The following is a 22749-nucleotide window of genomic DNA, read 5'->3' on the forward strand; positions in this document are numbered from 1 at the left end:
GCTCTATCTCAGTTAAATGCTTCTCTTCTCATCCAGTTGCCTAAAACTGAGTCTGAATAATCCCTCCTTCTTCCTTCTTCTTAGGTCCATCTGTGTAAACAAACAATAAAACCCTGTCTTCTGTTACTAGACAGGGAACTTTATTGTTGACACTCGACTTAATGTGACATATGGAAATCTTCTCTGATGCTCTAGACTAAGCTAGATCTCTTGTTATAGCCTCATGTGTTACCCAGCACTTTTTCAGCCATTATCTCTGCAGCATTTTTGAGTGTTTTATTTGCCTGGGTCCCCTGTAGACTAACTTGTGTGAGGGTTGGACCATGCTTGTAGCTCTTCTTGCTGCTCCAGGATCCTCATCAGGGCCTGATCCTGTGGTTCCAGCTGACATTTCTAGGCACAGCACTATTCACTATCTCTTTCTCTAATACCCTGCTCTCTACAGGACAGAGACCACCCACCAGACTCTGCAATGTGTCTTTCACCTCTGTGTCTTTATTCAGGCTGTTCCTTCACTCTGAATTGTTCCTTCTTTCCCTCCCCTCTACCAAACTATAACTTTTTGGTAAATGCTTCAAAGTCCTTATTAAGTATTCTTTCTTTACCACCTTTCTACTTAATACAGAATGGGTAGCATCACGCATCTTCCTATATCATCACAATATTATAGTTGTAGGTTTTCCCTTTTCACTTCACCTCCACTCCAAAGATTCATTAATGAGATGCTGATGGACAAAGATTTTGTCTTAACTCACTTTGCATTTATAGTATTTATATAGTGCTGGAATATAGTGTGCATTTGGTAGATGATGAAACTTGGTATGATTTTTTTAAAACATAAAATATAATATTATCTCTCCTCTCTCCACATGTGTATGTATATACGCTCATAGGGGTTGAGGAAAATTGCCAAAAACATAACTGTGACATTCACTGGGTTTCTATAATGTTGAGATACTACAATTTGGGGATTTAAAAATTGATTGAATAATAAAGAGATCATTCCTGTGACCTCAATGTTCAGTATTTATGGTCTCTTCAATTCAATCCATGAGAGTTTGGAAAGGGTGGGAGAGACTCAGGCCTGGCCTAAACTTGATCTTGTGTCTTAGGGAGGGGCACGGAAGGGTACTGGCCAGAAGACCAATGACCCACTGTGTTACTACTACTCAGATGTCAAGACAATGTATGACGTTTTCCAAAGAGGACTTGCTGTGTCTGGTAAGCTTGGCAGCCTAATTTGGCTACAAGAAGACCAAGATGGGGTCTTGTTGCATACCTGTTCTTCCCTATCTCATTTCTTAAACCCCAGTGGTAGTCTAAATGCAGACATACAAAATGCAGAGGACGTAGCATACAGTATCAGAATGGGTGCTGGAAACAGGGTAAGACAGACTCGAGTTTGAAACCTAGCTCTTCTATTTCCAGCTGTGCAACTTTGTGCAAAATCACTCTGCCTCTCTGGATCTATTCCTTACTTAACACAAGGAAAGCTTCCCCAGCTAGTTGGTAAAGAGCTGACAATAATATGTAGGAAAGTATTTTGATTAACTCACAGGTACATTAGATTTGTTTAGAAATAGAACTTTCATAAATGCAATTCCCTGCATTTACAGTTGCAGAATATGAGCCTAAATTAGCATTCAGGTCTCCTGACCTCTAACCTTGTCCTTGACCCCAGTACTGGTCCACATCAATACTCTAGTATCACAGAAGGCAATGATCTTTTGGACTTCCTTGGAAAGGTCACCACATGGACTTTGGTAGGTCCATTTGGAACATCAAGGCTAATCAGCCCTACATACACATCAAGGCTCACTACTTATATCTGTATTACTGAACATAACTCAAGGTGCACTAGTTTCCTTTCAAAATCAGCCGGCTTATACTTCTCCCTACATCTTTTTTTTTTTCTCTTGTGACACTCTGTCCAGACATAGATTTGCTTATGTACTTTTTGTTTTCTAAAGATTTTATTTACTTATTTGAGAGTAAGAGAGTGAGACAAGGGCATGAGTGGGAGGGAGGCAGAAAGGGAGGGAGAAGCAGACTCCCCACCAAGCAGGGAACCTGATGTGGAGCTTGATCCCTGGACCCCGGGATCATGACTTGAGCCAAAGGCAGACGCTTAACTGGCTGAGCTACCCAGGTGCCCCTGCCTATGTGATTTCTTATCCCTTCTGCCCTTTAGCTATGACAATATTTAATAGCCAACTCCTCTCAAGTGCAAACTATGCAACAGGCACTACATACATCCTAGCTGCTTACCTTCCCCTAACCCTTAAGGATTAGTTATTATTGCCTTTATTTTTAAAAATGAGGAAATAAAAACTCAGAGGTTCAGGAACATTCCAAAGGTGATGGCATTAGAAAATGTTGCAGCTGATACTGAAATATTTCTGACTCGGTTGTTCTATTTTTGCTCAGCTCCTAAGTGCTTTATAAAAGTAGTTGCTTCTCCAGACAAAGAAAGGTTTCTTGTAAAGAAAACTTCTATGCCAAGGCTCCAAAGGGGACTACTTGGTATTTCTGGCTCCAAATCAGTACTACTTTAGGCTTCCATGCAAATAACAAAGCCCCAAACAACAATTAGTTTCTTACTTTTCTACAACTGAAGATACCATATGGCTGAAATAACAGACTTTCCTTTGGAATTTTCTGTTTTTCAAATGTTTCTTCGTTATTTTCTTTATCCCATTGTCATTGTAACTAGAAACAAGCCATTGAACACATATTACATGGCATTTAAGATTCTTCAGTTAGAATGTGTTTTTCAATACTGAGTTACAACTAAACAGATGAAGTTAAAATGGCCTCTCCTGTAGGCAGGCATGAGAAAGAAAAATGATAGGTCTGGTCCCAGGTGGAATTGAATAAATCAGCCCTACATATACCTTTTTTAAAACAAATTTTTTAGAGAGGGAGAGAGAGACAGAGGGGCAGAGGGAGACAGAGACTCTTAAGCAGACTCCATGCCCCGCCTGATGCAGGGTTCAGTCTCACAACTCTGAGATCATGCCCTGAGCTGAAATCAAGAGTCGAATGCTTAACCGACTGAGCCACTCAGGCGCCCCAACCCTAACATATACTTTTAATCTCTACCCAATAGATGGCCTATGTTGAGAATCATCTATGGATAATGTTTAAAATATAGATCCTCTCGCTCCACCTTGTTGCAGTGGATCATATTGCCACACAGTGAGTCCTAGGAATCTGAATCTTGAACAAAGCTTCTCAGGGGTTCTGCAGGCCAGAGTTTCAACTCTTCTGCTTAGGGCAGCAATATTGCCAAGAAGTTAGCCAGTGGGCTCTTTGTAGATAGCCACACCTTAGAACAGAGGAGAGCTGAGTTGAATAAGTTAATCAAAGGCTAGGCTGTTGCCTGGGCAGGACTTTGGCTAAATAGCCTGAAGCTGACTAGGGGACAGAGTTTAATGAGACTTTGGTTGGTGCCCCTTAGGGCCAATTATTTGACTTGTTCCTTGACCATGGGCCTCTGCTAGAATTTTCATCTTTAGTTATTAGTATGTATTTCCACATTTGCTGCCATTTCTTACTGGGTGAGCTTGAAGAAACTGCCCCAGTCCATCATAATGCTTAGTAGGGATAACAACAGTTGGTTATGGTGTACAGGGAATATTCCAACAGTGGTAGCTATCACTAGTAAGGAGTATTAAGACCAGTGCTTGCAGTGGTAGACTGCCAGAAGTACATTCTCTGGGATGGAGCAGTGGTTGTGAACACCTCTGAAGCAGGACTTGTCTTGCCTCTGGGGAAGTTTCAGTGTGAGACATACTTCTTGAGATTTCATGCAGCTGTTCCAGCAGAGAGAAAGTGTCCTAACATTTCCTGTGGACAAGTCTCCTCATTCATTTTTGTAAAGATTTTATTTATTTATTCATGAGAGAGAGAGAGAGAGAGAGAGAGGCAGAGACACAGGCAGAGGGAGGAGCAGGCTCCATGCAGGAAACCCGATGTGGGACTCGATCCTGGGTCTCCAAGATCACGCCCTGGGCTGAAGGCTGCACCAAACCGCAGAGCCACTCGGGCTGCCCTCCTCATTCATTTTAAAAATACTTCTTTAATCAGAGTGGTTCTATCTTTCCAGCTTTCTTTCCCTTTTTTTCTGTCACTCAGATTGGAAGTTCACTGATTTACTCTTGAATTCTGCCTCAGAATGCTACCTTTTGGCAAGACCTGAATCCCTCTAGCCATTTGACTAGATCCTCTAGATAGAATTTCCTTACCTTCTACTTTTCTGTTGATAACTCCATCTCACTCTGGTTTAGATGTGGGAATTTCTCAGTTAGTGCTACACCCTAACCTAACACCACCATTGCCATGGCTCTCATGGTTGACATTACTATTTATTCTAGTAAGTGGAGTTCCTAAACTTTAGCTCTTCAGGAGTTTAGTTCTTTGATTGTCAAATGTATGACACAATTGTAAATATGTTGAAGGCAAATGCTTATGTGTGTGTGTACAAGTGTGTACGTGTGTTTGTGTGTGTGTGTGTGTGTGTGTGCGCACACAAGTATGTATATGTTCCTGGAGTTGCTTATGAGCCTCAGTATCTCAGGAGACATTCTCATATAAACAGGCAAATTACATTAACAAGTGATTTGAGAGAGTAAATGAAACAAGGGAAAAGGTCCCACTTTTATAGCTGTTAAAGAAACTTAGACAAAAGTACTAACTTTTTAAACTTAGCAAACCAGAAGGCATATGAGAAAGATACTATTGAATGACTACTGCTTGAAGTGGTGCTGATGGGAGAAAAGTCCATTCTCACAACTGCTCTGCATCACGGTGTTTCATTTCAGAGACTCTATCCTAAGAAATGTTCTGAATTTGAAATTAGCAATTTGGAAATATTTATCAGAGCATTATTTCAAGTGTCAAGCTTGGAAACAATCTAAATACCCACAATGAAACAAAGTCATTGCAACAGTGCCTTTCCTCCATTGGCCATAAAAGGCCACTGAAATCTATACAGAAAAGAAATAATAACATGGGAATTTTTATATCAAATGGAGGAAGAAAGTAGGATCCAGGATATATCTTTGGAATGAGCATAATCCTGTAAAACTATACAAAGAAACTATGAAAATCAATATCAGTGTTAATAATAGTGTTTAGGTGATAAAATCATTGACAACTCATATTTTTATTTTTTTCTACATTTTTTATGAGCATACATTTCTTTTATTATAAGGAAGTTCAATCTAAGATTATCATTTGATATAGGCTGTTTGTGTTTACTTATGGGCTTTTACTTGTTCACATCATGTGGGTAGTTCATACTCCTGGTTTTCTCCAAATGCCTATTAACCATGGAGGTCACATATTCCGATATTGAACCACTCTGAATGTTTCAATGCATTTCCTAAATGTTTCAGATGTAGTTTGTAAGACTCTGCCTTTGAGAATGAAGTCCTTACTGCCTTCGACTTTCCTTGACACATAAGAGAAGCTCACATCTTTACTGGATTTCTCCTCCTTTGTGCCTTGTCTCTTCCTAATCTCTTTTTACCTTCTATGATTACTAAAGGATTTGCAGCTGGCACTGATTTTTCTTTCAATATTATGTTTTTAGACAATGGGCCTTGCTTGGGATATAGAAAACCAAACCAGCCCTACAAATGGCTGTCCTACAGGCAGGTAAGTCATGCCCATGGTTTTGGATAGATTCTTTTGTTAATGTGGTATTCTGGGTTATTTGGTCTCTTTGAGGTCTTGACTGCTTCCCCCCCCACCCTTCTGTCTCTCTCATAGGTGTCTGATCGCGCAGAGTACCTGGGCTCCTGTCTCTTGCATAAAGGATATGAGCCATCATCCGACCAATCTGTTGGCATCTTTGCTCAGAATAGGCCAGAGGTAACCATGCTCAAGTGAACTCCAGAAATAAGTCAAGGCTAGGTCTAAAGACTTAAACCCCACCCCCAAACCAGCACTCTGACACCTGCTGATGACTTAGCAACACTATTTAAAGCCCTGCTATCCTTTAAATATTGTCCTCCTGTAAAGAGTTACAGCTCAAGGGCCTCCTTAATCCCTGCTTGAATGCTTAGTGCTCTAAGCTGGTAACTGGATTTCTCTTATTTCCTAGCCCATAATGATTCACTTTAACTCAGTCTCTTTGTTGTATGAGGAAAATAAGAAGGCTGTGTGGGGCTGGCAAATAAGAGCTTGTGGATATTGTAGAAAGGAAGAGGCATTTGTATTAGAATTGGAACTTGCATGCTGTATTTGAACTTGTCAAACAAGGTACCCATTGCTACTGAGACTGGCTGTCCCCATCTTTCCACAGGGATTTAAAGCAGATTTTAGACATTGAGATGATTGGAATTAAGCTTTAGTTAAGTCATTAGACCAATATACTTAGACAAAGCCTTTGTATGCTTCAGAGTAGTTGGATGTCCTATGCTCCCTAGAGATAGTTGCTTCACCAAAGACCTGAGAGCACCAGATGCACTTTTAGGCGAATCTCCATAATCCACCTTTGTGACCACCCGGCCTCAATAAGAGATATCCTTGATTCTAGTTTAGGAACTTAATGCCAAACCTAGTCTATTCATCTCCTTGGGCTGCCATAACAAAATACCACAGATGGGGTGGCTTCAACAATGGAAATGTATTTTCTCATGGTTCTGGAGGCTAGAAATCCAAGATCAAGATGTCAGCAGGTTTGGTTTCTACTGAGGCCTCTATTCTTGGCTGGCAAGTAGCTCCTTCAAAGTGAGTCCTCACATGGTCTTTCCTCTGTCATCCCTGGTGCCTCTTCCTCTTCCTGATAAGGACACCAGTCATATCAGATCAGGACCCCATCTATATGACTTTATTTAACCTTAATTACCTCTTTAAAGGCCTCTAAAAAGAGATATCCAAAAGCAGTCACATTGGGGGTTAGGGTTTCAACATGACTATAAGGTTGGGGGTTGCACAGTTCAGCACATGACATCTAGACGGACACCTAAGGCCCACCGTTAGCAGATTCTGATCATCTTTCCAATTTGTTTTGTATTATTCCTCATGCCTCTTGATGTATACACAGTGATTTTGTACTATCCTTTCTTCATCTGCTTCCTTCTTCTCTGAATGCCTGCTCTGCCTCCATCTTCATGACCAAATCTTACCAGTCCTTCAAAGCCCTGCCCAATTTCCATCACTTTCCCCAGAGCAGTCCCAGATGCCTTTACGACCCCTCCCCAAAAGAGTTTTCTCCCTTCTTACACCTCTTTAAAGTTGGGGCCCTGGGTAGATTGGTCATTTGAGCATTCAACTCTTAATTTGGGCTCAGATCATGATCTCAGGGTTGTGAGATCAAGCCCCATGTCAGGTTCCACACTCAGTGGGGAATCTGCTTGGGACTCTCTCTTTCTCTTCTTCTGCCCCTCCTACACCCCACCTAAGAAAAATATCCTTATAACTAGTGGTTTCTATACCTTTTATGGATAGAACTTACCACGCTCTACCTTTGTATTTTGGTCCTTTGTATTGTAATCATATGTGCTTAGCTTATTTCCCTGATTTAAATGTTCTCTATCACATTAGCAGTGGAAGTCTCCAGGGCCCCCAGGTGATTTCTTTTAACACAAAGGCATCAAATAAGCATTTATTGGCTGAATGATTGAAGTAATACTCTTCCTTTTCAAAGCATTCTTTAGTCCTTACTTGAGCTTTTCTCTGTACAGTGGATCATCTCCGAGTTGGCTTGTTACACATACTCCATGGTAGCCGTCCCCCTGTATGACACCTTGGGAGCAGAAGCCATCATATACATTGTCAACAAGGGTAAAACTTCGCTATTAAATTATAACTTGATTTTGTTTTAATGCTGTGTAATTCCTCAACATCTGCTTGCGTTAGCCAACTTGGAATGCTATGGCCAGAATTTGCTGAAGTCTTTCCTATCTTGGAGTACCAAGGATATAATTTACAAGGAAATTACAAAAAGCCCAAGCAGGGATATTCACAGATAAAAGGCTCAATAAAATGCTCAAGGTGGCATGACAATAGAGTCTAGAGATAACACAGCTTACTTTGGCCACACTGGATAATTGGTCATAGAGTGGGTGACTAAGTCATTTAATTGACTAAATCACTATGAAACCACTGATTTCATTTCCTGTTGTTGTAAATTCAAGTCAGTAAAATTAGCCAGCATATACCAATGTCAATGGTGGATTTGTAGAAAAAATTACCATTGTTAGAGAAACAAGGACAAGTTCAGTGGTCAAGTAACAGCCCATTCACATATCTAAAATCTTACTTTCTGTCCCAGAACTAGGAGGGGAAGTGAGTAGACCCATTGGGACTATAGACACAATCAGAAGTTTTAAATTTTTATAAACAAGTATCAAAAAAACATGCTAACATATAGAATCATAAAATGCCTGTCTGCTAAAATCCCATTTGTCCCTTCTTTTTCCTTCTACACCCTACTTCCCTTCCCAACAGAAAACACATTGACAGGACCACACCTGAATGATCCATGTGTGTTGTCAGTATTTTTTAGCAAAAGGAATTTCGTGATTCTAGAAACTGTAAACTGGGCAGCACGCATGCAAACAATGTGCTTCTGTTTTGATTAAGTTCATTTATTATTGATGGAATTGCTTCAGGTTTTGCACATTATACACCTGATTTGCAGGTGTAATCTCCTTTGGGTACCCACTAGCTTTGAAATTTTCAAAAAAAAAATCTCTCCCTCCTTGCAAGGCAGTCAGGTACCTAGTAGAGCAAGGAGGTGACCTCCAGCTCTGTTTTTGCTTTCAGCTGATATCGCCGCAGTGATCTGTGATACTCCCCAAAAGGCATCAACCCTGATAGAGAATATGGAGAAGGGCCTCACCCCGGGCTTGAAAATGATCATCCTCATGGATCCCTTTGAGGATGACCTGAAGGAAAGAGCAGAGAAATGTGGAATTGAGATCTTATCTCTGTTTGATGCGGAGGTATGTGCTTTAAATTCAACTAGTGGCTTGAAGGCTGGCCTGACACCAGGGGATATACACTCAGGACATCTACATGAGAGCACAGGTTGTTGTCTGCCTGCAGTGGCAGGAGACGAGTCCATGAGACTTATGCTGTGAAGCTTTGAGAATAATGTCCCTAAAATGATTCAGAAGCCATGTCAGAGGAGAGGGTCTGTGGCCAATGGGAACAGACTTCTAAGCAGAGGATCTATCCATACTGATAGATATATAGAGGTCTTGGAGTCAGGTTGCAGGGTTTGTATTCCAGCTCTACATCTATTAGGTGACCTTAGGCAAGGTGCTCCACGTCTCCCTCTTCCCCTCTCTAAAATGAGGCTGAAATAGTCCCCACCTCGCAGATGGGTTGTAAAGAGTTACATGAGTTCATCTATATAAAGTGTTCAAATAGTGATTGGTATGTAGTAAACCATGCAATGTCGACTATTTCTGTTATTCAGAAAGATTTAGTAATGGTCCTAAATGACTAGACCTCAGAAGTACAATGGGGAGTTTGGACATCTGGAATCTACCCTCTTGAGATTGACGTCCTAGAGAAAATTTATGCTCCTCCCTCAGGCTTCCTCTGTGCTGGAATGTTGGCTTCCAGGTCTGATCTAGGTTAGAATTTTGGTTCTATCACATAAAAGTGAGGTGTTTGCATAGAGAAGAGAGAGGTCGGTGTTTGTCGTATGTCTTTCCATCATAATTAATGACCTCCTTTCTTGGCTTCCTATTCATGTAGATTCTAGGCAAAGAGAACTTCAGAAAACCTGTGGTAAGTTTTTTTTTTTTTTCTGCTCAAATGTCAGTCTTGCCCCGTTCAATTCTCAAAGCTCTTGGTAGGTTAACCCTTGTGCTTCCCCTCTCTAGCCTCCTAGACCAGAAGACCTGAGTATCATCTGCTTTACTAGTGGGACCACAGGTCAGTGTGCATGAAGCTGAACCAGTGTGCAGAGGCCCCTGGTTGGCTAAAACATAGCTTGAGTCACTGAGCACTGGTGGGCTGGTAAATATATCCTATAATGAACCCTATCCTTAGGATCTCATAACCTAGAGCTTTTGAGTATGGATGCCCAATAGAAAAACCTAAGTATAAGCAAGTAAATTTCATTGAACACACTGGGAGGTGTTTACATGGTATGGATTTCAGGAGCCATTCAGATGGCATCACGAAGTCAACTTTCTTCCCCAAGCCCCCACTCTCTCAACCTGACACCACCAGAATAGTTTCACTCAATCAAGGTGACCCAGGGATAGTTCTACACAGATCAGTGTGTGCCTTACCCTATCTCAGCCATTACTTTTCTATTAAAACTCCTTTAGCTTTTGATAATGGCCCATGATGACCTAGAGTCACATCCTCCTGTCCATTGAACCCGTTCATGATGAGATAGTTAGGTAATATAGTTAGGTCTGAAGTCTTAAAAACTGCACAAGATGAAGTTACTTGAATTTTTGTTTTTGACTGTTGCAATCTGAGATTGTGGCTGTTACCCTCTGTGGTAGTAGAAGGCTAATAAAGGTGTCAGCAGTAGTGTCTCTGGGTGCATTAATCATTTATAAATAGAGTCCTATAGCATTCATAAAAGGGCACAGTGACAGGAGAAACTCTTGGCTCTTGGGAACAGAACCAATTGAACACATCTTCTTTCATAGCCAAAAGCTACCTATTAGTTATCTAAAGGATCTTTCTCTTCATGTCCTGTTTCCTACAGGTGACCCTAAAGGAGCCATGCTGACCCATCAAAATATTATTTCAAATGTTTCTTCTTTCCTCAAATGTATGGAGGTCAGTGGTCAATTGTCAAGGAGGTCTTCATTAAAATGTAAATCTGTCATAAGATTTTAATCCTGATGTAAGAGGAGTCAGAGACTAACACAAAACAAAACAAAAACAAAACTCATGATAAAGGCCTGAAGAAGGGACAAATCGTGGTGTCTCTTTGTCCAGAGGACTGTGCATTTTCAAGCCTTGGCCTTTTAGAATCACTGCACATCTCTACACTCAGTGAAATTAAGGGGCACCTCTCAGAGTTATACAGTGCACCACCTGTACAACTGGGTGTGGCAGTCCTGGGAAGGAGCAGTTTTTTTTAAATTAAAGAAAAAATTTTGAGATACAATTAACATAACACTATATTAATTTCAGATACACAACATAATGATTTCATATATATGTTGCAAAATGGTTCCCACAATAAATCTAACATCCATTATCACACATAGCTATAGTTTCTTTTTCTTGTGATGAGAATTTTTAAGATCTGCTCACTTACTAACTTGCAGATATGCAATACAGTATTATTAACTATAGTTAACGGGAGTTACTTTTAAGTCTCCTTCGGAAGAGAAAGTTGGCATTAACACAATGTCTCCTCTTTGTTCTAATCTACAGTATACTTTCAAGCCCACCCCTGAAGATGTGACCATATCCTACCTGCCCTTGGCTCATATGTTTGAGAGGATTGTACAGGTGAGTGTCCTAGGTTCCCAGCACATATGTGAAAAGGTGGTCTTGACTTGCTAGTTCCATGTTTATTCCAAAGGCAGCTACACATTTCCAGTCCTTTCTCTAATGGGAAACCAGTAGGCAGGGAGCTGGCCCAGCTGAGTCCAGCATTACTCCTAACTTGCCGCAAAGCCTTTCTCACCATGTCTGTGTATGTCCAGCGGGACAAATGCTTGCTCCTGCTTTCCCACGGCGTGCCTGGGAATGGTGAAGTCCTACCCAGGGGCTTACTATCCACTCTTAATTTGGAGCCAAGATAGGAAACACTGTTTTGTCTTTTATTTTATTTATTTATCTTTTTTAATTTATTATTTTTTTATTTATTATTTATGATAGTCACAGAGAGAGAGAGAGAGAGAGAGAGGCAGAGACATAGGCAGAGGGAGAAGCAGGCTCCATGCACCGGGAGCCCGACGTGGGATTCGATCCTGGGTCTCCAGGATCGTGCCCTGGGCCAAAGGCAGGCGCCAAACCGCTGCGCCACCCAGGGATCCCTGTTTTGTCTTTTAAATTTTACTTTGGTTAGGATTTTTTAAAAAAAGATCTCGAGTTAGAGAATGGGAAGTTAACCACAGAAGGACAGAGAAGGAGCACCTGATAGGTAGGATGTTCAGTGTCGTGAGGTAGAGCCGCTCAGGGTTGTGTGTGTGCCAGAGAGCCGCCTTTCTGAGAGTGGATTCCAGGCTTTCCAAGCAGCTCTGAAGCTGATCTGAGAACTGAAAGTAGTGTTGGCTTTCCAAAAACATGTGTGGTTGTAAGACTGGAAAATCCCCTCTCTGCTACCCACTTAAATACCACTTCAACCAGCTTATCTGTGGACGTGCGAAGTGCCGAAATCAACAATTCAGTTCAGTTGGGCTAAAGTATTGACATCTGATTAATAAAATATCAATTCTAATAAGCACATTTTTTTCACATTTTAACACCTCTGAAACTGAGATGGTCTTGCAATTGTAGGCATGCTGTAGTTTAACTGGCAGTGTTTTCCTTAGTGCTACGTAATGAACCCTCTCTTACAAAGGACAGCTCTCAGACTGTCCCTCCCAGCTGTAGGTGGAGTAGGCTGGGCCCTAAGTCTCACGGCTGGTCTTACCTGTCCTGCCACCCCAGCAGCAGTGAGTTTCCAACCTGTCTTGGGGTTAGGCTGCCAGAATTCTGGGTATCTAATGTTTGTGGGGGAGGTGCTATCCAGAGAGAAGTGCCCATGAATGTCAACCTCGTTCCTCAATTCCGTCCAAGACAGGCCCTACCTATAGTGGACCTTTGGCTCTGAACCCTGCTCTCTGGTTTTGCTTTTAGGCTGTTATATATTCTTGTGGTGCCAGAGTTGGTTTCTTCCAAGGAGATATTCGGTTGCTACCTGAGGACCTGAAAACTCTAAAGCCCACACTTTTTCCTTCTGTGCCTCGACTACTCAACAGGATCTATGATAAGGTACCAACCTTGGTTCTGCTGGGCTGGCCCCGAGATTAAGCCTAACTAAGGCTCTGAGGGACTCCATCTTTCTAAGAATTTTTTTCTACTTCCACCCCCCATTCCCTACAATCATCCACTTATGGCCACATTCACAAATGGCAACTGTGAAAAAACATCATAAATGAAACCCCTTTCATCTGGATATGATCACTTGGACCAGATCTGGAGAAAGAGCTAAATTAAGAGACTTAGGGAGCCTCAAAATTAAACTGAGTCACTGAGGGGTTACTTTGATTTCATCATACCTACTGACTATTGAACTTCTTAATGAGGTACCAGGTCCCACGGTCAGCATTTCATATGTGTTCTGTCATTGAATCTTCACAAAAACATAGGAAATCACATCTACACTTATTATTGAGACTGAACCTCAGAGATTAAAAAACAAAACAAAACAACTTGACCAGAGCGACATCCAGTAAAGGGTTGGGCCAAAGTCATATTGTCACAAAGTAGTTAGATTGATCACTGCTCTGCTTTTCATTACAGTCTACAACATGGTGATTTTTCTAACTTAGTCACTTCTCTTGCATTCATTAGCTGAGATTCTTCCATAAAAACATGACAAATACTCTTTCCCTTGATCTATCAATCTTCAGAATAATGAATTGGTGCCCCAGTGATCTTCTCAAATGACCGAGATTTTTTCCTTTTAATATTATGAACTGTGATTTGCATAATTTTATGCTTAATCCATTTCAGTCATTCTTTGTGATCTCCAAATTGTCCCACCATGGAAGCTGGGAGCTCCATCAAGCTGTTCATGTGTCCTTTTGATATAACCCTGGTAGTTTCTGATAGCTTCCCTGCTTGTGACATAACATGTCCCAATATTATCTTGTATGTTTCTCACCCAAGTCTTGGATTGTCTAATCTTTCCAAGGAGCCCTTGTAACTGGGATATGAACCCAGGCAAAATAGTAATAGAGCCCAGGCTCTTAAGCATGTGTTTGGTCGTCTTATAATTCCATAGACCTAGGAGCCCTGAGGCCCTGGGGAAGTAACATGTGGCCACTCTTCACATGCTTTGGAATCCACCCATGAGTTCTAGCTCTCTTCTTCACACCTGTGAATCTTAAGATACTATGCTGGGACTTCAATGATGGGACAGACAGCATTCTAGAGCACGGATGACCCTGAGACATTGAAAGTGCTGTTTTTAACAGAACTGTTCACAATCCTAGTAGCTCTCAACATGCTATGGAATTATTTGGTGGTTGTTATGGTTTTTGTTCATGTTGTTAGACATTTTTTTTGTTTTTTGTTTTGTTAGACATTTTTACTTTTATTTTTTTAAAAAAGATTTATTTATTTGTGAGAGAGAGCATGAGCAGGAGGAACAGAGGAGAGGGAGAGAGAATTTCAAGCAGACTCCACACCAAGTATGGAGCCTAACTCAGGGCACGATCTCATGACCCTGAGATCATGACCTGAGCAGAAACCAAGAGTCAGATGCTTAACCAATTGGACCACCAGGCTCCCCAAACATTTTTACTTCTGATAATTTTTTGTGATATGGTGATACTTAACATAGAGTTTATTTCTGCCACTTATTTTAAAAATGGAGGGCTTTATTAGTGTGAGGCTCCAAATTCCAGCTCTTGTCAGTGACTTATTAGGAAGGAGCTGTCTTGTAAAAAATTGAAGATAAATCTCTTAAGGTTGAAACAGTTATCAGGAATGACAGGATTCTAGCAACATTTGAGTGTAGATCTTGGAGAAAGCTGGCGAGACACTGGTAAAATGATGGTTATAGGCACGAGTAGATGCCTAGAGCTGACCGCACAGTTGGCATTAGGGGGTGAGAATGAACAGCTCCATCTAACTATATACTCAGAAATGGAAGTATAAATATGGAAGATGGCTAGCGAGTTCTCTCCCCATTTTGACCTGGAAAAGAACTTTGCTTTCCTTTAATCTGACTTCCAATAGGATGGAGTCCCAAAGACCAGAATATGGGGTTCAGGATTTAATTTCAGAAGTAAGGGGGGATTTCAAGTAGTACTTGAAGCTCTCCTTTGCCAGGTGCATGGTTGATTAGTCAGTGAGACAAAAGTACAGGAGTCTGGTGAAATAATGTGAGCTGGTAAAATGGTGTCAGAATTAAGCCCAAAGGTAAGAAATAAGTGGGAAAGTCTGTTGGGTTATGTGTGGTGTGGCTAAAGGAGATTTAATTATGGATAAAAATGGTTTTTCTCTAAACTTAATGTATATAAGCATCAGGTATTGTGGGGATCAGGGGAGGGTGGTGCTTGTTTAAAAAACAAATCAAATCCCTAGGCCTTTGATCTATTAACTCAAAAGCCCAAAAGGTATTACCCATTGAGCTTTGCTTTTTTTTTTTTTTTTTTTTTTAAATCTAGTATTCTTAGGTGACTTTGGTGGGCAGATATTGACAACATTTTGAGGATATGCTTTTCTCAGTTGTCAAAGTTGTTTGCCAAGGACAAGAAATCTCCATACATATATACTCAGTACACTTATGTCTTAGTGTGGCCATAATTTTGTGGAATCATCATTGTTTAGCACCCAGTTCATGAATGAAAGTCACTTCTTTGTGAAGCAAGAAGTCACTCTTGCTCACTGATAAATGGCTTTGGTGAGTATCCAATAGGTTTCTAACTAAGAGGAGCTATCATCTTACAGGTACAAAATGAAGCCAAGACACCCTTGAAGAAGTTTTTATTGAACTTGGCTATTTCCTGTAAATTCAATGAAGTGAAAAAGGGTATCATCAGGCGTGACAGTATTTGGGACAAGCTCATCTTTGCAAAGATCCAGGTAGGCTGGTTGGGGCCTGGACAGAGCCAGGCAAATATCTGGGCTTCCTTATAGCTTATCATACTTTGCTTTTTCTCTGATGGCTGAGTGTCTCTTTAATGGTGTTTACTTACTTTTTGAGATCTCTCTTGGACAATTTTGTCATTGAAGGAAATTGGTCAAAAAGTAAAATATAGATTTTACTCAAGTTCTAGCACATACTCTTATTCTTGTAGGTGTTCTGTTGAGAATATATGTAATGATGCGAAGGGCCTGAGAATATGCATTATCTGAGGAACTTTTTAAAAACTGCAGGTATAGTGCCAGCTACAGATGATGGCAACAATAGCAGCTAACATTTTGAGTGGTGTTTCTCAATGTCAGGCCCTATTCTAAGTGCTTTGTAAACTAACTAGTTTAATTCTTATAAGAAAAAACACTGGTTAGGCTGTTCTATCCATTTAGCAGTGGAGGAAATGGAAGCCAAGGGAAGAGTTTTCAACAGTTCTTTTGTTTCTACTGCACAGGCCACCCTTGGAGGGAGAATAAACTTTGTGGTTACTGGAGCCGCCCCCATCTCCTTCTCCAGTCCTGATGTTCCTCCGGGCAGCGCTGGGATGTCCGGTAAGCCAAAGTATCTTCTTTGAAGATAGCTTATTTAACTTGGGCACAAATCTCACTCTTTAAAAAATGAAGACACCCTTTAAAAAATGAAGTCAAGAGAAAATAATCCTATAATCCTTCTTTATGCATCTGTGTATAGAAACCTTTATATCAACTGGCATCAGGTCTAAAATACTTGTTAAACCACGTTCCATCAAGATTGGTCCTGGTCAAATCAAGATCTACATCATTTTAATGGTTTTGCAGTATATTATTGGATGTACCTAAGTAACTAGTCCCCTACTGATCAACACTTAAGTTGCTATTTTTTCTCTATTATAATCAATGAAGTGATCAGGATATTTGTATATCCTTTACATTTATGCAATTATCAACTTGGGTATTGAAATCACTGCAAGTAGGTATTACTGGGCCAAAATGTAGGAATTTTCTTTTTAAGTTAATGTAGATTATTACACTTCCCTCCAGAAAGATCTTGTCTTTTTTATACATTGCTGCAAATAATGCATGCGATCTTCTTTCCCCACATTCTTGCCAGTGTCAGGCTTTCTCAGTCATTTAAATCTTAACCAACCAGATACATGAAAAATCTCACTGCAGTTTTGTTTCTTTTATTAACACTGACCATTTTTTCTATCACTTATTGGCACTTGTATTTCTTCCATGAATTACTCTATTACTTTCTTATAGAAAAATGGCTGGATGAGATGGTTATTTTTCACATTGCTTCCAAGAGTTCATATAGTAATAATATTTTTTTTAATTTTTTTTAATTTTTATTTATTTATGATAGTCACAGAGAGAGAGAGAGAGAGAGGCAGAGACACAGGCAGAGGGAGAAGCAGGCTCCATGCACCGGGAGCCTGACGTGGGATTCGATCCCGGGTCTCCAGGATCGCGCCCTGGGCCAAAGGCAGGCGCCAAACCACTGCGCCACCCAGGGATCCCAATAATATTTTTTTAATTCTTTTTTCATATAGTAATTATATTCTTTGTCTTGTTAGAAATATTTTTCCTAATCTCATCTTTTTGTCTTGTATATTGCTATATTAAAAGTTTCAAATGTTTATTTCACCACACTGATTAATCTTTATTTGTGGTTTTTGAATTGCTTACCCAGGACTCCCTGACTCCAATATTCCATAAGGCTGCTGTCATTCATGTTTTCTGATAATCTTATGGTTTTACTTTTTTCCAATGAAGTCTCTATTCCGTATGAAATTGCGTACAGGTACTTGGGCATGGAAATTCTCAATTTTCTCCCCCAGATTGCTAACTAGTTCATCCATTTGACCAACATGCACGGCGTGAAATAGATGACCTGTCCTCACAGAGTCCCCTTAGGTATATCCACCATCAAAAAAGATTCTGAACTGATGCCAAGGTCAGAGGTCCTCTACTCTTTCAAATTAGCACCCTCTTGGCCATTCTTCATACTTTCATTTCTCTTAGCCCCTAAAGCCAGTGGATCAGTAGGTCCTGTTGCCACACCCTTCCCAGAAACACCGCCTTCTCCATCTCTACAAAGTCTGCCTATCACAGCCCCTACCCCACTGCAGTAGTTGATGCGACCTGTTTGCCCCACCAGCTTGTCTCCAGTCAAGGTTATCGATACTCTATACCAGGGGCTGGCAAACCACAGCTCAGGCCAAATCTGGCCAGTTGCCTCTTTTTGGAAGTGACATTTTGGTGGAACATAGCCATACCCAATCATTTACATGATGTCTATAGCTGCTTTTGTGCTACATTGGCTAAGTGACTCAGAGCCCAGAGGCTCACAAAACTGAAAATATTTACTATCTGGTCCTGTAAAGAAAAAGCCTGCCAACTCCTGTTCTATATCACAGCTGAAGCTATTTTCCTTAAAAAGCAACAACAACAAAAAAATACCACCACCCCGCCCTCCAGAAAACAAACAAAAAACACTGCTCACTTCCCTTAGTGCCTTCAGAAGTGCTCCAACTGCCCAGGCTCAACTTGAAATGCTACCTTTCCTGAAGGTACAGTAGAAGTTTCTATACTTTGCTCCATCTCTGGAGCCTTTTGGTTTTCGACTGCATCCAAGTTGTAGAGATTTTACAGCTCAGGTGTGGGTCAGAGGTATTAGGACATCAAGTATTTTCCAACCCTGAGATCTTGCTTTCCTCATGTCTTGCCATTGGGACCTTGTTACCACACTTCATGCTTTCTCTTAAGTCTCAAACCCTTCTTTTGTTTCCCCAGGTGTTCGAAGCTTATGGTCAAACAGAATGCACCGCTGGCTGTACATTTACATCACCTGGGGACTGGACATCAGGTAGGTTCTCCACCTACTGGGCAGATGCAGCGGTTGGGAGAAGGGTTCTAACTGAAACTGAAGGGTTTAGGTTAGACGACCTCACTGCTCTGGACAAGTGTGACAAATGCCAAACTCAAGTTTCAGTCCAGACGTTTCTATCTTGGCTATCCAGCATTGGCATCAGGTAGCTTTTCAATCTTTTTCTTTTAGAGTCAATCCATAAATATCTCACAAACGTGCCTGGAATTATCACTGTTTTGTGGTTCCTCAGCTGATTCAATGTGGTGTATTCTAGGGCATGTTGGAGTCCCCCTGGCTTGCAATCATGTGAAGCTAGAAGATGTACCTGACATGAACTACTTTTCAGTGAACAATGAAGGAGAGGTGGGTAGATTATACTCTGTAGTCATGCCCAGACAATCACGGTAGAGATGTTTATGTCACAAAGAGCACACAGCTGTGATGTGAGCAGACTTGGGTTTGACTTGAAGTGCCTCTGCTGGGAGGTGCAACCTTTGCCACTCTTAACCATCCTCTGCTTTCTTGTGCAGATCTGCATCAAGGGCAGCAATGTGTTCAAAGGATACCTGAAGGATCCTGAGAAAACCAAGGAAGCTCTGGATGAGGATGGCTGGCTTCACACAGGAGACATTGGTCGTTGGCTCCCGGTGGGTGCTTCTTCAAAATTTCTAGGAGCTTCTGCTGTTGGATTGAAAAGATTATAATATGCAAGATGGGCAGAGATGCAAGTAGATTAATTAGCTGAGGCAGCTGGAAGGGTTGGGTCTGTATCCTATCTGTATCCTACATGGCTTGTGGCATCTTCATACTATAAGGAGGAGAATAATACAGCTGAAGAACTTAGGTGGGAGATCTGTGGTCTAGTCCCAGCTCTTTCATGGATCAAAAATGTAATTCTGAGTAAGTCTCCACACTAGAGTTAGAGAGGGCCAAGCCTTATTAGTCACTTCCAGATAATATCCGTTAGGCTGAATTGAAGGATGATTTCTGGAGTCAGCCTTCTTGATGGTTCCATGGTTGGTTCATCCCATCCTATTGTCCTACTTCAGAGGTGTGATCATGTGGCTTGTATTTGCCATTTGTCCCAGTTCTACAATTCAAATCACTAAGAACCTAAGCCCTTGGACCAATTAACTCAGAGAAATGAAGCCGCAAATGACCTCTGGTAGCTGGTCAGCCCTACCAAGCACAATTATTGACTTGCTTGATTAGCATTAGGACAGTGAAGCTACCTTAGCCTGCTTCAGAATTTAAGAGGACTGATACACAAAAGGAGTCAAGGAGAGGGGAGATCTAAATAATTCAAAGTCTTAGTAAAGATAACTCCTTCCCTATTCCTGAGAGTTCTGGAAATGGAATAATTGGAAATTAAGTAATTGGAAATTCAGAGCTGCCAAGTTTCTTCCCTGGATGAGGCAACCATTTCTACAACTTTAGAAGGTCCTGGGGATGCTTTCTGAGGCTGCATAATGACTCTCCAAAAGGACAAAACAGTATAGACAGGTTCTTGCTGGAAGCTGCTCCCTTTCTCTTTCCCCAAAGCCAACAAAGAGAAATGAAAGCTTGCTCAAAAGTCTCTAGAGGGAATGAAGTTTACCTGTGAAAATACCTGTGACTTTGCCACTGACCTCACCCATAGGGCTCAAAAACACTGATACTGTTATCTGTTTCCCATAGAATGGAACTCTGAAGATCATTGACCGTAAAAAGAACATTTTCAAGCTGGCCCAAGGAGAATACATTGCTCCAGAGAAGATAGAAAATATCTACATCAGGAGTAGACCAGTGTCACAAATTTTTGTGCACGGGGACAGCTTACGGGTAATATATTATATTAACGATAGCCATTTTCAGGGACAGGCCATGCTGGTTCCTGTAGCTACAAGAAATATGTATAGGTGGATTGAGGATGAGATTTGAGCTTATAAAACCAAGAAGTGAAGTCACACTCCAATCCTCAAGACAATACATAGGTTATAAAAAGAAAATTGTTTATGATGGAGTCTGTGAACAAGTCAATGGAATTGTTACAATGGTTCTTCTAACGGGTAACAATTTAGTAACAAAGGTCCTCATGTCACACTTAGTTCCCAGTACAGTGGGAATTCCTCTGGCACAATAAACTATTTTGTACATATTGTGCTTACACTTAATTTTTGGGGAGTGTGTAGGGGTTGGAAAAAGAACAGAGATGCTTTAGGCTTAACGCTGAACATCATTTCCTTTTGAATCATCAAATTTAATAGAACATTTTTGTAAAAATATATTGAGTAGGAAAATGGAATCAGAATTCCATAAGGGTTTGAAATATATGGTGAGAAAAGAATGTATAGGATATAAAAGACACTGTATTGAACTGAGGTCTTGTGAAGTACCTACCACAAAGATAGAATCCTGGTGTCTTCATCTGTTGTGGGACACCACAATCCCAGCTCTCACATGCCCTCATGCCTTGTTTCCTTTCTATAGTCCTCCTTAGTGGGAGTGGTGGTTCCTGACCCAGAAGTACTGCCATCATTTGTAGCCAAACTTGGGGTTAAAGGCTCCCTCGAAGAACTGTGCAAAAACAATGTAAGTCTTGCCCAAGAAAGTTCTATGCACACCCATGGGGCCCATTGTGGGAGAGCAGAGGCCTCACCAACTTAAGCATGAATCATGCCTTCCTCTCTTGAAGAACAGACTTTTCTGGCACTTGGGATAGGTGGCTTTAGCTGAAATAGATTGACTGGTTTTATTTGACTGGAGGATAGAATGGGAAGTTAAAAAGGAACAACAAAAACAAAAACCCTCTCTTCTTTTTATAGTATGTTCATTATGGGGGAAAAAATTGGAGAATAGAGATTCAAAAAATGTCATCCAGAGGAAAACATCCCTGTTAACATTTAGATTTGCCTTTCCTTCTCATTATTTTTTTTGAGCTATATTAAGCATTAGACATGCTTGTACATACATATGCCTATATCTGGCTTTTACCCTGATGAGCTTTTGCAGGCATTTTGAGTTGTTTCACGTTTAGCCTTTCATTTGGTCTTTTTTTTTCAAACCAGCCATGCTTTAAGCTGTGTGTTATATTTTTAGAATGTAAGGGAAGCCATTTTAGAAGACTTGCAGAAAGTTGGGAAAGACGGTGGTCTTAAGTCCTTTGAGCAGGTATGTACTACTGATGTAATCCTGGTCTCTCAAGTCATACTAAAGTTTTAATGTTTGCATTTAAAATAGAGTTTCAATGTAATTCCCAAGGTATTGATTTGAGATTTTGTACCATTAACTCATTAAGTACAAATGGCAGTGACCTTTTATACTTACTTGTACAATCCTCTTTTTGCCATTTATTATCCATTCTCGCTTCTTTCCCAAATTATCAGTTTGGGGAAATGGGCATGCATTACTGTTGTCTATCCTCCCACTTCATCAATCCCACTTGTATCAACTTCTTTACATGGCATGCAGAGGGCTCTACGAAGAAGTCTGAATCACTAATAAACGTGTATGTGTGTGTGCATCTTCTCTTCCAGGTCAAAAACATCTTTCTTCAACTAGAGCCATTTTCCATTGAAAATGGACTCTTGACACCAACACTGAAAGCAAAGCGGGGAGAGCTTTCCAAGTACTTTCGAACCCAAATCAACAGCCTGTATGAGAACATCCAGGAGTAGGTTAAGGTACTTAGAGCTGGAGGGGGCTCAGAGGGAGCCTGCCTTGTAGGAATATGTATTAAAAATGAATTTTCTGTTCATTTTCTGTCTTTCCTCCTGTTTTTTATTTTACCTACTAAATTAATAAAAACCATAGTCTGGAGTCTTTTTAAAAAATATTGTGAGAGTTATATGTAAAAGCTTGGCCCTAAACTAAATAAATCTTGTCCTTCCCATCTTAAATGTTGCTGATATTTAGGTTTTTAGGTCTTCAACATGCCTTTCTTCAAGGTCCATTTGTTATTCTTTGTCCCTTCCTCATAACTTCTAACCTTTAAGTGACCACTAACGAGCTCAAGAGCCAGAGTGACTTCTTCCTGGCTGTTTGACAGTAAGCCTACCTTGTTCACAGTCCCAACCCTTAAGCTTTCCAAGGTTTAAATTACGAGACCTTTAAGTTTTAAAAAC

At 40.7% G+C, this 22749-nt stretch overlaps 1 protein-coding gene across 1 annotated transcript in view; it reads left to right on the top strand.

The window, feature by feature from the left end:
• The window catches only part of ACSL5 (acyl-CoA synthetase long chain family member 5), a 38678-nt gene that overhangs the window by 15378 nt on the left and 551 nt on the right, over positions 1-22749 (top strand). Inside the window, 20 exon segments of the mRNA XM_038578793.1 lie at positions 1113-1221; positions 5597-5661; positions 5776-5877; positions 7695-7794; positions 8779-8957; positions 9721-9753; positions 9849-9900; positions 10694-10767; positions 11374-11451; positions 12787-12921; positions 15610-15744; positions 16251-16310; positions 16312-16347; positions 18571-18643; positions 18921-19009; positions 19177-19293; positions 20324-20467; positions 21116-21217; positions 21725-21796; positions 22162-22308. Of these exon segments, the coding sequence (XP_038434721.1) occupies positions 1113-1221; positions 5597-5661; positions 5776-5877; positions 7695-7794; positions 8779-8957; positions 9721-9753; positions 9849-9900; positions 10694-10767; positions 11374-11451; positions 12787-12921; positions 15610-15744; positions 16251-16310; positions 16312-16347; positions 18571-18643; positions 18921-19009; positions 19177-19293; positions 20324-20467; positions 21116-21217; positions 21725-21796; positions 22162-22302 (1896 nt within the window). The 3' untranslated portion in view covers positions 22303-22308.

The sequence above is a fragment of the Canis lupus genome, chromosome 28, assembly GCF_011100685.1.
Source record: "Canis lupus familiaris isolate Mischka breed German Shepherd chromosome 28, alternate assembly UU_Cfam_GSD_1.0, whole genome shotgun sequence".
NCBI classification, from domain to species: domain Eukaryota; kingdom Metazoa; phylum Chordata; class Mammalia; order Carnivora; family Canidae; genus Canis; species Canis lupus.